Source organism: Citrus clementina, unplaced genomic scaffold (assembly GCF_000493195.1).
Source record: "Citrus clementina cultivar Clemenules unplaced genomic scaffold, Citrus_clementina_v1.0 scaffold_3, whole genome shotgun sequence".
Classification (NCBI taxonomy): Eukaryota; Viridiplantae; Streptophyta; class Magnoliopsida; order Sapindales; family Rutaceae; genus Citrus; species Citrus x clementina.
The window spans coordinates 40,756,524-40,769,703 of record NW_006262339.1 but is presented as its reverse complement, the minus strand read 5'-3'; the positions used below and the strand labels follow the sequence as shown (position 1 = coordinate 40,769,703).

At 31.6% G+C, this 13,180-nt stretch overlaps 1 protein-coding gene across 1 annotated transcript; it reads right to left on the bottom strand.

The window, feature by feature from the left end:
* Positions 1 to 1,585: 1,585 nt before the first annotated feature.
* On the bottom strand, positions 1,586 to 3,359 carry LOC18046366 (cytochrome P450 83B1). The gene is made up of 2 exons (XM_024187529.1): positions 2,397 to 3,359; positions 1,586 to 2,194 (listed from the first exon to the last, which is right to left on the bottom strand). Exons 1-2 carry the CDS (start codon positions 3,357 to 3,359, stop codon positions 1,586 to 1,588), a joined length of 1,572 nt encoding a protein of 523 aa, XP_024043297.1.
* Between the last annotated feature and the right edge of the window lie 9,821 nt (positions 3,360 to 13,180).

Sequence of the window (13,180 nt, the reverse complement as noted above, 5' to 3'; positions counted from 1 at the left end):
AAGAAAAGAAAAGCTGTTTGTGATATAGCGAAAATATTTAAGTTTTGGTGTTGTTTTAGTTTTACTGAACAGCGAACAAGAGAGAAAAATGTAAGACAAAATAAACGTGATAAATTGATACTGACATTCATATCATTTTTTTAAGGTATAAGAGAGTGGGCAGAGTCCCTATTATCTTCTAGCCCTTACCTCCCAAAATTTTGAACTAAAAGAAAATTACTTACTAAAAACCATTCGCGTAAACATCCATTATACATAAGAAGAAAGAAATAAAACATTGAGAAGCACAATTAAGGACGCATAACATATATTTCCTTTAGCTAGATCAAACCCTTATTAATGGAGGTGCCTTAATTTACCTTCTTATTGATAGAGGTGCCTTAATTTACCTACTTGATGGGTGTCGAAGCCAACAAAAATAAATTCCTACTCTAAATAAATTGTGTATAGTGATTGAGCAGGGTCGTGTCCACAGAGATCGGTAATTATTTAAATCCTTTTGAAACGTAAAACGTAAAATGGGGGAATTGTAGACAATAATAAAAATCAAATTAAATAACAAGAATGCAAATTAAAGTTGTAATTCAAATTGGAGAAAGCTCTGGTTGAAGGAATTAACTAAGCTTGATTCGACTACTGATCATTGATTCAAATATAGATTATTATTACTTATGAATAGACCGGTTATAACTATTGAGACCCTCTAATAGCCAATCTCTCCTTATCTAGTCAATAACCAAGGTACGACCGTTGGATATTTCCCTAAACAATAGACAACCCTAGATACGATCATAGGATTTAATCAATTGACAGCCTGAAAAATCAGAGAGACCCAAATCCTAATTAACACATATGATGATTCATTTAAATTAGATTGTTTATTCTCACAACACAACTCTCTGCTATGTTATTTGTCACAAACATTAAATTCTTCATACGATGAATCCTTTAATTGACAATAGATTAAGTTGATAATTAAATAGTGGCCAATTACCTAATTAACAAACATAATCATGAAAATAATTCAGAGAATAAACAAATACCCAAAAAGTACTAAAACAATTAAAGCATAAGAAAGATCTCACAGTAGTGATGAATCAAAACTTCATTATCCTTCAACCAGAAAAATAGGTTTAGTTCTTCATAGAGAGAAGAGAAAAATTAGATCTAGGGTTTCTTTCTTTTTCTCCAATCCAAAATCCCCCTTTTTCACAATAGATTCCTCCCTTAAATACTCTCTCTCTCTTCTCTTTTAGAATTCTATTTAAAATAAAATACTAATATCTGAATATTAAATTCGTAATTACAAAAATAACCAAAAATACAAAACACGTTAAACTAAAAACTGCAGGTCCGCAGTTGACAGCACGCGCCCACGCCTTATCAACAAAGTTCTTCTGACGCTCATAATTTCTCCAAGAGAACAATCATCCTTAAACATCATCTTTTAGCTCAATTTTACCACCAATCAATAGAATTGCACCTACAAAAGTAAAACACAAGTAAATCATTATTATTAGGTGCAAAACATAGATATTAAGGGAAGTAAACAATGCAAAACTAGTGCATAAATTGCACTCTAACACTACTCAACATGATACTTAGCCCGAAGAGAAAGAACGTTCTTCTTATGCATGGCAAGTCCGGGCAGAACATCAAAGTCATGGCTCTTCAATCCAGGCGGCATTTCCCAATCAAATTTGTAAAGAAGATTAGCAAGTGCAAGCTCCACAGTTACAATTCCCATATTCAACCCAGGACAAATTCTTCTGCCAGCACCAAACGGTATTAACTCAAAGTTTTGCCCTTTAAAGTCAATACAACTATCAACAAATCTCTCCGGATAAAATTCCTCAGGATTCTGCCAAGCTTCAGGATCTCTCCCTATCGCCCATGCATTTACAAAAACACGTGTTTTAGCTGGTATTTCATACCCTTCTACTATGCACTTTTGAATTGCTTCTCTTGGAAGTAGTAACGGCACTGTAGGTTGCAATCTCATTGTCTCCTTCACTACGGCTTTAAGATAATGTAGTTCTTGAACATCATCTTCATTGACAAAGCCTTTGTTGCCCCCAATCAACGATCTAATTTCCAGTTGAACTTTTTTCATTGCTCTAGGATTCTTCGTTAGGTAGGTCATGGCCCAAACCACAGTTGCTGCACTTGTGTCCGTTCCAGCAACGAATACGTTCTGCAAAGCAAACAATATACATATTAAATTAGTTAAAGCGAATAAAATTATATTAAATTAATCATGCTCAGGCGGAGACGTCAAAGAGCACTTTACAGCATTATAAAACGTTTTACAACACTGTAAAATTGGGCATCTGCACAAAATTTTGAGTCTGCGCCTAAGCACGAGTCTACATATAACTATTTATAAAATTATCCACCATGAGCACTGCTTTGATGTTATCCAAAGTCAGGTCAACTTTAAATCCACGATCTTTTCGTATTTGAAGTAAAACATCAATTATATCCTCCTGTTGCGGCAATTTTGATTTTGTTCTGTTTGGATCCAAATGCTCGTCGATGAGTTCCTGGTAGAATCTATCAAGTTCTTGGAAGTTATTTTGCAGACGTTGCAGCGTTCCTGTGAACTTATCAATCCAGCCCATGAAAGGAAAATAATCTGTAACAAAAAAGCTTACAAACAAGGCTTGAGTTTCATTAAGCAAGGCTTGGAATCTACTTCTTGCACTTGTTGCTTCATCTTCATCGTACCTCTTGCCAAAACCAATTCTACAAATAATAGTGCTAGTAAGAGACATCATTACCTCACTTAAGTTTACGAGCTTAGAAGCAGCAACTGATTTTGAAATCTTTTCAATCATTCTTGAAACTTCATCTTCTCTAATGGGTCGAAAATTTTGTACCTTATTAGAGTTTAAGAGATGAATGACACAAATTTTTCTAATCTCTCTCCAATATTCATCATAGGGTGAAAAAGCCAAATCAAGACCATTGTAAGATAACTTTTGTTGCCCTACCAAGGCTGGCCTGCTACAAAATTGAAGGTCATGGGTTTTCAATATCTCTTTAGCCATTTTTGCTGAGGAAACTACTAAGGACGGCACAAAACCAAGACGCAAGGACATGAGGGGGCCATATTTTTTCGATAGTTCCCAAAATGACACATGAGGCTTTGAGACATCAAACTGATGTAAGTTACAGATGAAGGGAAGGCCCCGGGGGCCTGGTGGTAATTTAGTATTATTTTTCGAGGTTTTGTGCCTTTGCAAAACAAAGAAGAAGAGGAAGAATGGGAGACACAGAAGGAAGCTAACGATGATAAGTAAAGCCATAATATCTTCAATGCCCTTGACCGCTGCAAAAACATAACTGCCTTTCTCCATTAATAAGGAAACAGATATGCTATATTCAGTAATATCACGAGTCTCTGTTTTGTAATCTTGTAGAGTCCTTATCACTTGTGAGGTTAGCAAATCGTCGTCGTCGACAATGATAGATTAAATAAGGAAGAAAAATAGCATAGACGTGTCATGCGAAACAGCCAGCTTGTGATGAAGCTTCACATGTGTCATGCGAAACAGCCAGCTTAACTCTTGCTTGCGTTTGTCGGATTTGCTTCACCGCTTCCCTTCTTGAGCTTTTGACTTCATTGTTGGCTTGTTGCCTTTTTCTTGCCTCTTTTGCTAACTCTCGGTTGCCTCTTGGCTGCCTCCTTAGCCGCCCCCTTTTTGGTATGTTATACTGGATAAACTTCATTTCACCGAACCACAATCTTCAAATAATTGTGAGAATTTTAATTTATTCTTCCTATCTTATTATACTAATGTGTACAACAACAAAACCTGATTAAACCTGTAGAAAATGCATATGTATTAATTATTAGTTTTCAATAAAAAAAATAATTAAATGAAATACTTTTAATTTAAATTTTTTAATTAATATGTTTACTTATTTGAGAGAATTTAAAAAATTAGTTTGTAAATTCTCTCTTATTTAATTATATCAGTTACGGTGGAAGTAATTCTAGTTAAAAAAATATATATCAAATGATTCTAATCCTTTCATTCCCATGTTTACTGTTTCAGCTTCTGCAAATGCTGCATTGTCATCAAATAAGGAGGTTACTGTCTTGTTCCCATTTGTCACAAATAGATTGGTTGGTTAACTTACAGAGCAAGGTTTTCAAAAATCGACATATGAATGAAATATACTTGCAACATTCGCCTGTAATTTTTATTTTCATTGTGAGATTTCTTCCAGAGTTGCCACATAAAATGTTAAGCTGTGTGCACAGGTTTTACTCCGCTGTACTTGAAGTTTAGTTTTTATCATTCCGTAGATAGCATGAATGTAATGCACCGTGCATGCTTCACCGCTTCTTTATAAGCCAAACGTGGCTAATTATCAAAGCAGCAGCAAGCTACCAGATGCTTCACCCGTATGCTCTACTTGTGTGCTTGAGTCGGTGGACATATATGAATTTGAAGGAATTGAAACCAGCTCTCATTTTGCATCATTTTTTGAAGTGAGACAGAGAAGAAAAAGAAGAAAAACTGAGAGCAAAAGAGAAGAGGAAAGAAAAAAAATAAAAGAAAGGAAGAAGCCAAGAGTGGGAAAAGAAATTTAAAAGATAAATTGAGGGGGAATGTTATAGGAAATGAAATTAAACAGTTACATTAATATCCAATGAATTAATGGGTAATAGATATATGAAGTTTGAACAGTTATATTACAGTTTTTGTGATACGTATCAATTTTTATATCAGTTTTAATAGTTAATTTTTTAATCCTATATTTTAGGAAGAATTCGAGAATTCAAGAACCCATAGGAGCCCCAACAAACACCCCGAAGTGAAACATGATCTGTGAGTGGATACTATTATTACTAATATGTATTTCGTGAAGCATTTATATTTGATAATATGATTTAATATCATGATTATATATTTGCATATTATATGTTTGATTGAGTCATGAGATGTGATTGTCAGTCACCATATATGTACCCTGCTCCATAGGCTCTACGCATGCATATTGAGAGTTAGGCTACTCTACTCGTGCGATTTAGTTAAATTCCGCTGGGTATTGAGAGTTTTCCCGCTCTTCTCGTGCGACGATGATCCCGGCAAGTACTGAGAGTTATTTCCCCTGGGTACTATTTGGTACAATTTTGTCATGTGTGTATGATTTTCATGTTTGCTGATGCATTACATTCAGTGCGGAATTATGTCACATAATTATGTATATACTCTAGTACGCTACTATATTTTTCTATATATAAATTATATCCACTCACTGAGCCGCAAGCTCATTATTTTCTTATTTATCCATTTTTTTTCCCAGGATTCTACAGAATTTCGTGCAGATCGGTTCCAGTCAATTGGGGTGGGCCCACGAGACGCATTGTTGCATGTCTTGTATTTTGAACACATTTATGTTGTTTATGTTTTTTTTATATATATACTTGTAATGTAAGTATGTATAATGAGACATAAACTGTGCAAGTTTTGAATACATATATATTTTCGGAGGAGACACAAAGGTTGTTATGTGTTTATAGTAAAGGTCATATATATATATATATATATATATATATATATATATATAAATGTTCCAGTCCGGAATTTTAAAGTGCAGGAAAGTGCGGGAAAGCTTTAAAACTGCACGGCTTTAAAAGCTTACAATTCCCTAACCAGAAAACTATTAATATATATACATGAATTAAGTTAGTGCCACGAGTTTTAGTTACTAGACCGCATGATTCGCCTCGGATCCAACATATAAGTCGGGACGGGGTGTGTCAGTGAACACAGTAGAAAATGTTCTCTCTCTCTCTCTCTCTTTCTTAAAAACAAAAAAAAACAAAAGACGTTTACCTACTTCTTTTTTAGGTAAATATATATGGATATACTAGAAACTAATGGTGCATTTACTTCCCAAATTGGGGAATCGAAATCCAGAATCGGAATGATTGACGCGTTTACTTCGCAAAAATGAAGCAGGAATGGAAATCGAAATGGTGGGGCCCACAACTATTTGGGAATGGGGAATGGGAGATTGATTCCCATGGGGGAGGTGGGAATCAATCTCCCATCCCAGGAATTCCCATTTTGCCCTCCCCCAAAACTAAAAATACCCACTTTGTCCTCAGTTATAATTAATTAATATATTATTATAATTAATTAAATAAATATTATGATTAATTAATATATTAATATATTATTAACTATAATTATTAATAATTATAGTTCTTGAATAAATAATCACAATAATTAATATATTATTATTATAGTTGATTAATTAATATGCTATTACAGTAATTATCAATATTATTACTATAATTAATTCATATATTATTATTATTAATTAATAGAATTATTACTGTTAATTAATATATTAACATATTATTAACAATAATTATTATTAATTATAATTTCTGAATAAATAATCACAATAGTTAATATATTATTATTGTAATTAATTAATATATTATTATAATAATTACTATTATAATTATTAGAATTAATTCATATATTATTATTAATTAATATAATTATCACTATTAAATAATATAATAATATATTATTAACAATAATATATTAATAATTATAGTTCTTGAGTAAATAATCACAATAATTAATATATTATTATTGTAAATAATTAATTAACATGTTATTATAATAATTATTAATATAGTTATTATAATTAATTAAATAATATAATTATTAGTACTAATTAATATATTAATATATTTTTAACAATAATTATTAATAATTAAATTTTTTAATATTAATATTATTTGTTAATATATTTTAATAATAATTGTTAATATAATTATAATTATAATAATTAGATAAAAAATTTAAAATTAATTAATATATTAGTTAATAATAATAATTATGACAATAATTCATTAAGTATTTTTTAGTAATTTGTTACAATCTAACTCATTCTGATTCCGATTCAAGACAAAGTAAACACATTAATGGCAACCCAGCTCATTCCGATTTCGATTCCTACAGTTCAAGTAAACAACTTATTTTGATTCTCATTCCAGCTCATTCCGATGTTTTTTGAGATCTGTCATCTACAACTTAATCCATGTGAAATATAACTTAAACAAAACTCTAGTGTGTGTGTGTGTGTGTGTGTCTATATATATATATCTCCTTTGGCCGCCGCAAGAAGACTCCATTTTAATGTAAGATGTTTGCCTTGTAACCAACACTTTATAAAAATTAAACCAAAAAAAAAAAAGCACTGATATATGTACAAAATGCTGGATAAATCTTAATAAAAACACATTCAAAACGATGCCGTTTTGGATTAATTTACTAATTTAATTAAATTTTAACAGAACATCAAGGACCTTTTTGTAAATTATCTCATTACTGGTGGGTGTGATTACATAAAAGGTCGGAAAAAAACTTCAATATACTTTTGCAGGGTCTTGCTACGGTGCAACTGTGGTACTGTGCTACAGTTGCATTCAGCCGTTGGATCCATTTAGATGGTTGGGGTCCATTGAGATCCAACGGTTGAGTGCAACTGTGGCACGGTACCACAGTTGCACCACAGTTTTTCCCACTTTTGCAAGTGGATCCCCAAGTGATTCAAGTTCCCTACATTAATTTTGAAAGACAGGTCTTACAAATAAAATCAAACTCTCTTGTATCTGGCTATTGATATTTATTCCACAAATGAATATAAAGCACTTTACACAGGAACTGCCAAACCTATACCAAATAAAACTATTACACAGGGAAAAAAAAAAAAAAAAAACTCAGGTTAAAACGGGACAAAATTTGAAGTTCAGAAGAATGAGAAACTCAAGCAACAAACTATTACAAGTCCATACATTTTAGCAAAAACATTTTACCATTTGATACGAACATGATCTTATTCTTGCATTTACATCTTTCTACAGCTTCAACAACAGGATGCACACAAACACAAATACGAACAGAGTAGGGGAGGGCTTGCAATATGTAGTTTATGTCAAAAGTTATGACTCCCATGACAAGAAATGGTCCATATTAACCTTAAGTTGTCTTTAAACCCACTGTAGATGGAATCAGTAGCGATCTTCCCGTCCTGACGATTAAAAGAAAAAGTAATAAGCACATGTTAATGAAAGACAAAAGATATCAAATGCAACTCCAATTTTGTATGAGCATGGAGACAAAGCCATAGGAATAGTGTGCTGTAACAATCATGAAACAGATTTATATAGCTTAACCGATAAATTTTATGTTTCAAAACACTACTCCTGGGATTGAATCAATTAACAAACACTAAGCACTCTTCCATCCAATAGTGATTGTAAAACAAAAGTGCAAGATACAGATACAAGTCATAAGCTGGAAGCTCAGCTTTGAAATCAAATTTGATAAAAAATCATTCGTTACATATGATAGAATAAATAAGCTAACACAGTGGAGCAACTGTATAACCACTAAAAGGTAAAAAGAGTTCGTGAAGATTATTTATTATAATATTGCTGTCTCATTGTCAAAATATTTCTATGTCAAACTTTTTTTTTTTTTGGGTAGATAAATCTCTAAGAAAATACCCGTCTAATAGTAAAAATTGAAAATTATAATTACAGCTCAAGACACGAGTTCAATAAGAAATGTGTGAAGACAAAATATGCATTAACATTATGACATAACAGCAAGAATTTCAAGATCCATGTAATCACACACAAAGATAGTAGGTTATGTGATAAAAGTTAAAGCAAAAAGCAGCAAGTACCTGAATCTCTGAAACTAATCTTCTCAACTTTAGATTAATCTCAATCGTAGCTTCCCCAGGTCCAGTCTTGAAAATAAATCGATCAACATTTCTTACCTCAAGCTTTAGTGATGGGCTTTTATATGATTTAAATTTATTGTGCCAAACCCCAACAATTCTGTAATCCTTGGAATATGATTTCCCCATGGGCCATCTTAACCCACCCTTGACCTCTGGATCCGGAATGGCTGAATTTATCAGAATTCTGATGCTGTTCTTTTCATCATCCTGAATATTTAAAAATTTCAGTTTGATCATAGAATTCATTTGCTGCGAAAACATAGAAAATATAAGATATGATAAATATATCAAAGATGGATTAGACCGTGTGTTTGCATTTAAGAAGGTGGAGTTTTTGTAGTATCTTGCCTGTAGCACTTTGGATGCTAAATAATTAGAAAACTACAGTAACCTTCATCCTTGCTTGGCCACTAGTGCTTGATTAAATCTAGTGAAATCCCCATTCTTCCTCTATTTTTTGTATGGCTAAGCTCGTTTCATCTTTCCCAATGGATGTCATGCTTGTCTTCCTTAGATCCCCCCAGAATTTCACAATGGCTCTTTGGATATCATTACATAAGCTTCTCGGAAGTTTGGAAGTGCTGATAGTGTATGCTTGTACTACTTGGGCTACTGCTTTGATGAGAATTTCCTTGCACCCACTAGAGAACATCTTATGTTGTCAGCTTTATATCTTGCTTCGCACCTTAAGCTTGACATCTTTAAAAAAACTTGTCTTCTTTCTGCCTATCATGGATGGGAGGCTTAGGTATTTTTCATGTCTAGACACCACCTTGAGCTTGAAGGTATCTTTGATTGTTGTGATTCGGTCATTTTGGATTTGGCCTCTAAACAACATAGATGACTTCTAAAAATAAAAAATCTACCCGGAAGCTCTAACATAACATTCAAATATTCCCGTTAAATGCTTGTAATCTGCCACTGATGCATTTAAAAAGAAAAGGCTATTGTCTGCAAAAAGTAAGTGAGAAATCGTGACATCCTTTGTAAACCTTAATCCTCTTGTCAGCTGCTTTGCTTTCTACCTGTATCAGTAAGTTTGAAAAAATTTCTATACATCAAATGAATAAATATGAGGAAAGGGGACATCCCTATCTTAAGCCTCTTTCAGGTTGCATTAAACCCTTTGGAACTCTATTGATTATCACTAAAAAGGAGGCTGTTGTGATGCAATTCATTATCATACTCACCCATTTATCAAAAAACACAAGTTTAATTAGTCATTGCTTGTTTTAAAAACTGCCATTCAACCATGTCATGTCCCTTACTTATGTCTGGTTTTAGTGCTACCAAACTATTTCTTTTCCCTTTGTTATATCAAATCTTATGAAGGCATTCATAGCCAATAATAAAATCATCTGTGATGAGCCTATTAGGTACGAATCCGCTCTGTGTTGGGGGTATAATTTGAGGATAGAATTGGTTTCAGTCTGTTAGCAATAGCCTTAGCAACAATTCTATACACAATGTTGCAGAAGATAATTGGCCTAAATTCAATCATTTTTCTAGGCTTAGCCATCTTAGGTATGAGAGCAATGAATGTATGATTTGGGGAAGCAAATTACCTTGCTCATTTAGGATGTACAGACAGGTTTCAACCAAACCTCTGTGAATTGTTTGTCAGTGCTTCTGGAAAAAAGCAGCAAGCAAGCTATCTAGACCTGAGGCTTTTGTGGGGCACATTTGAGACGAGGCTTCAACTATATCTTCTAGTGTGAAAGGCTCCTCCAGATAGGCATTCATCTCTAGGGTTACCTTTGTTGGCACTCCATTTAAGGCAGCTTGAATTTGAGTTTAAGTCAGGCTGGAGGATGTGAACAAGTTTGGGAAGTATTTGTAGAACTCCCTTTCTATTGTCACTTATTCCTCTATCACTTGTCCTTGAGTATTCTCAATTCCCCAAATTTTGTTCTTTCTTTTTTTAGCAGATACTTTAGAATAAAAGAATTTGGTGTTTTTATCTCCTTCTCTTAGCCATTCAGCTCTTGATCTTTGCTTCCAGTATATTTCTTCATCAACGAACATGTTATTGATCTGGTTCTAAATCTTTTTTATCTCTTTCCCACTAACACTTTGAGTATTGTTCTGTTTGACATGGGGACCGGAGAACATTAAAAGTATATTTCTCCTCTTTTCTTTATTAATCATGACAAACAAGATCATTTTTATCTCGTAAAAATAAAAATTCAACAGTGTAACCAAACATGTTACTATCATTTTTTTAATTTTTTGTAAAACAAAAAACAATAAATCAAAAGCAATACCCGACACCCTTTAGTCTTCTTTTTTAAAGTTTAAAATTTTTAAAGGAAGATGATAATTAGACTTCCATAATTTACTTATATATACATGTGAACCTCAAACCTTTGGAAACAGTTACAAAAATCTATTTTTATCCATGTATATCACTCTTTGATTATGTTAACTCAAAAAATTTGACTATAAAATTTTTATAATACATACAAATATGTTTAAGGAGTGGTGATGTTTTTTTTTTTTTTTTTTGAGAAGATAAGGAGTGTTGATGTTAAGTCCAAAAGGAGTGACACAATGATGACATAAGCAACATCTCATAGTGCCATATTCATGCCCCCACAATTTTTTGAACTTAAAAAAATTAAAATAAGATTGGCCAAACAAGGAAAATTTATAAAAATAATCCTGAAACCCTCTTCTAATTTTTTTTTTAATCATAATTAGTCAAATACAAGTTTTTTGGATCTAATGGCACTTATCACTTTCAACAAATCAATAAACCAATACCACTCTTAAAAAATCACCAAATCTCACTACTTCATCAAATTACCAAATCTCATCTCTCTCAACAAATTGCCAAAATTCAACAAATAAATGTAGTAATAAAGAATTTGTTGTGGGTTTTATTGTAAATGTTATTATTTTTCATTTATAAAATCATGTGGATTCTTAAAATACTTAGTTTAAGTTGATAGATAAAAAGAAAAATAATAAAAAATTTGTTTTAAAACGAGATTGGAGGCAAAACTCAAAATATGTGTGACAAGTATCTATTGCTGGCGATAAAAAAGATGACAAGTGCATATCACGCATAATTACAACCATTTAATTATAAGTAACAGGCACCTGTAGTGAAAAATGGATGTCTCTTGCACATATACACAGTACGTGCAACAGCCAGTGATATGAAATGTGGGGGGTATTTTGGTCCAAAAAGTTTACATTTTTGCTAATTATAATATAACAAGTTAAAGGGTCAATTTAAAAAAAAAAGAGTAAAAGCTTATTTAATCTCTATATTTTAAGATTAATGTCCGTTTAATCCCTATATTTTTAAAAATGTCTCGAAACATCCTTGCCATTAAAGTATTGATACCCCTACCGTTACTTTTTATTTCTTTTGGCTTACTTTTACAATAATACCCTTTTATAATAATTTTTTTGTTTGGACATTAATAAAAAGAAAATAATTAAATTATCAATTTCACCTTAAAAAATAAAAAAAAAAATTATATTAATTTTTTTGCAAGCACCATTTGCACACTTGATAGTTTGCATATAATTTTTGACAATTAAAAATTATTATAATTTTTTTTTATTTTTTAGAGTTAAATTGGTAATTTAATTATTTTCTTTTTATTAATGTCCAAATAAAAAATTTATTATAAAAGGGTAATATTGTAAAATTAAGCTAAAAGAAATAAAAAGTAACAGTAAGGGTATCAATACTTTAACGGCAGGGATGTTTTGAGGTATTTTTAAAAATATAGGGACTAAATAGATACTAATCTTAAAATATATGGACTAAAAGGGGTTTTTATCCAAAAAAAAAACTCAAAAATTTTGAGTCTATTTTTATAAATATTCTGCAAAGCAACACGAGAGTGTCATTCATGTCGCCCATGTGTTGTGATTTATCATTATGGGTGGTACTTTTCACAACTCTTTAAAACCGTTATAAAACCTCACATTTATAATCATAGTTCTATTGCTAAAGGAAATTATATAAAATATTTTCATGAACTCCCCTATCTTTAAATGATATAAATAATTATTTTAAAATCAAAATAATTTTGAGACACTAAAGTAATAAATTATAAAATGATAAGATTTTTATTATAAAAATTTTTGTTTAATATTTTATTAAACTCTATTGCAACACATTGTAATTTTATATAATTTTCATCAAAATAAGAATTATATATCTAATAAGTGGAGTTTCAAATGGGTGTTAACAGCTTCACTCTTATCATTATTCATGTCACACTGTTTGAGTCCACGGCATGCAATACTTAGATTAAAATAATCTAAAGTCAATGAAATGCTACAACAGAAAATTAAAAAGAAATGATGTTGCCATATATTTTCTATTATTTCTCCATCTCGCCAATTGGCATTTGTCTCGTGGGCACTT

Bases quoted from the DNA above. Each gene is read 5' to 3' on its own strand.
- LOC18046366 (XM_024187529.1), bottom strand. From the start codon at position 3,359: ATGGAGAAAGGCAGTTATGTTTTTGCAGCGGTCAAGGGCATTGAAGAT. The intron at 2,195-2,396 runs GTGGATAATTTT...TTTGCTTTGCAG, and splicing joins ACATCAAAGCAGTGCTCATG to AACGTATTCGTTGCTGGAAC.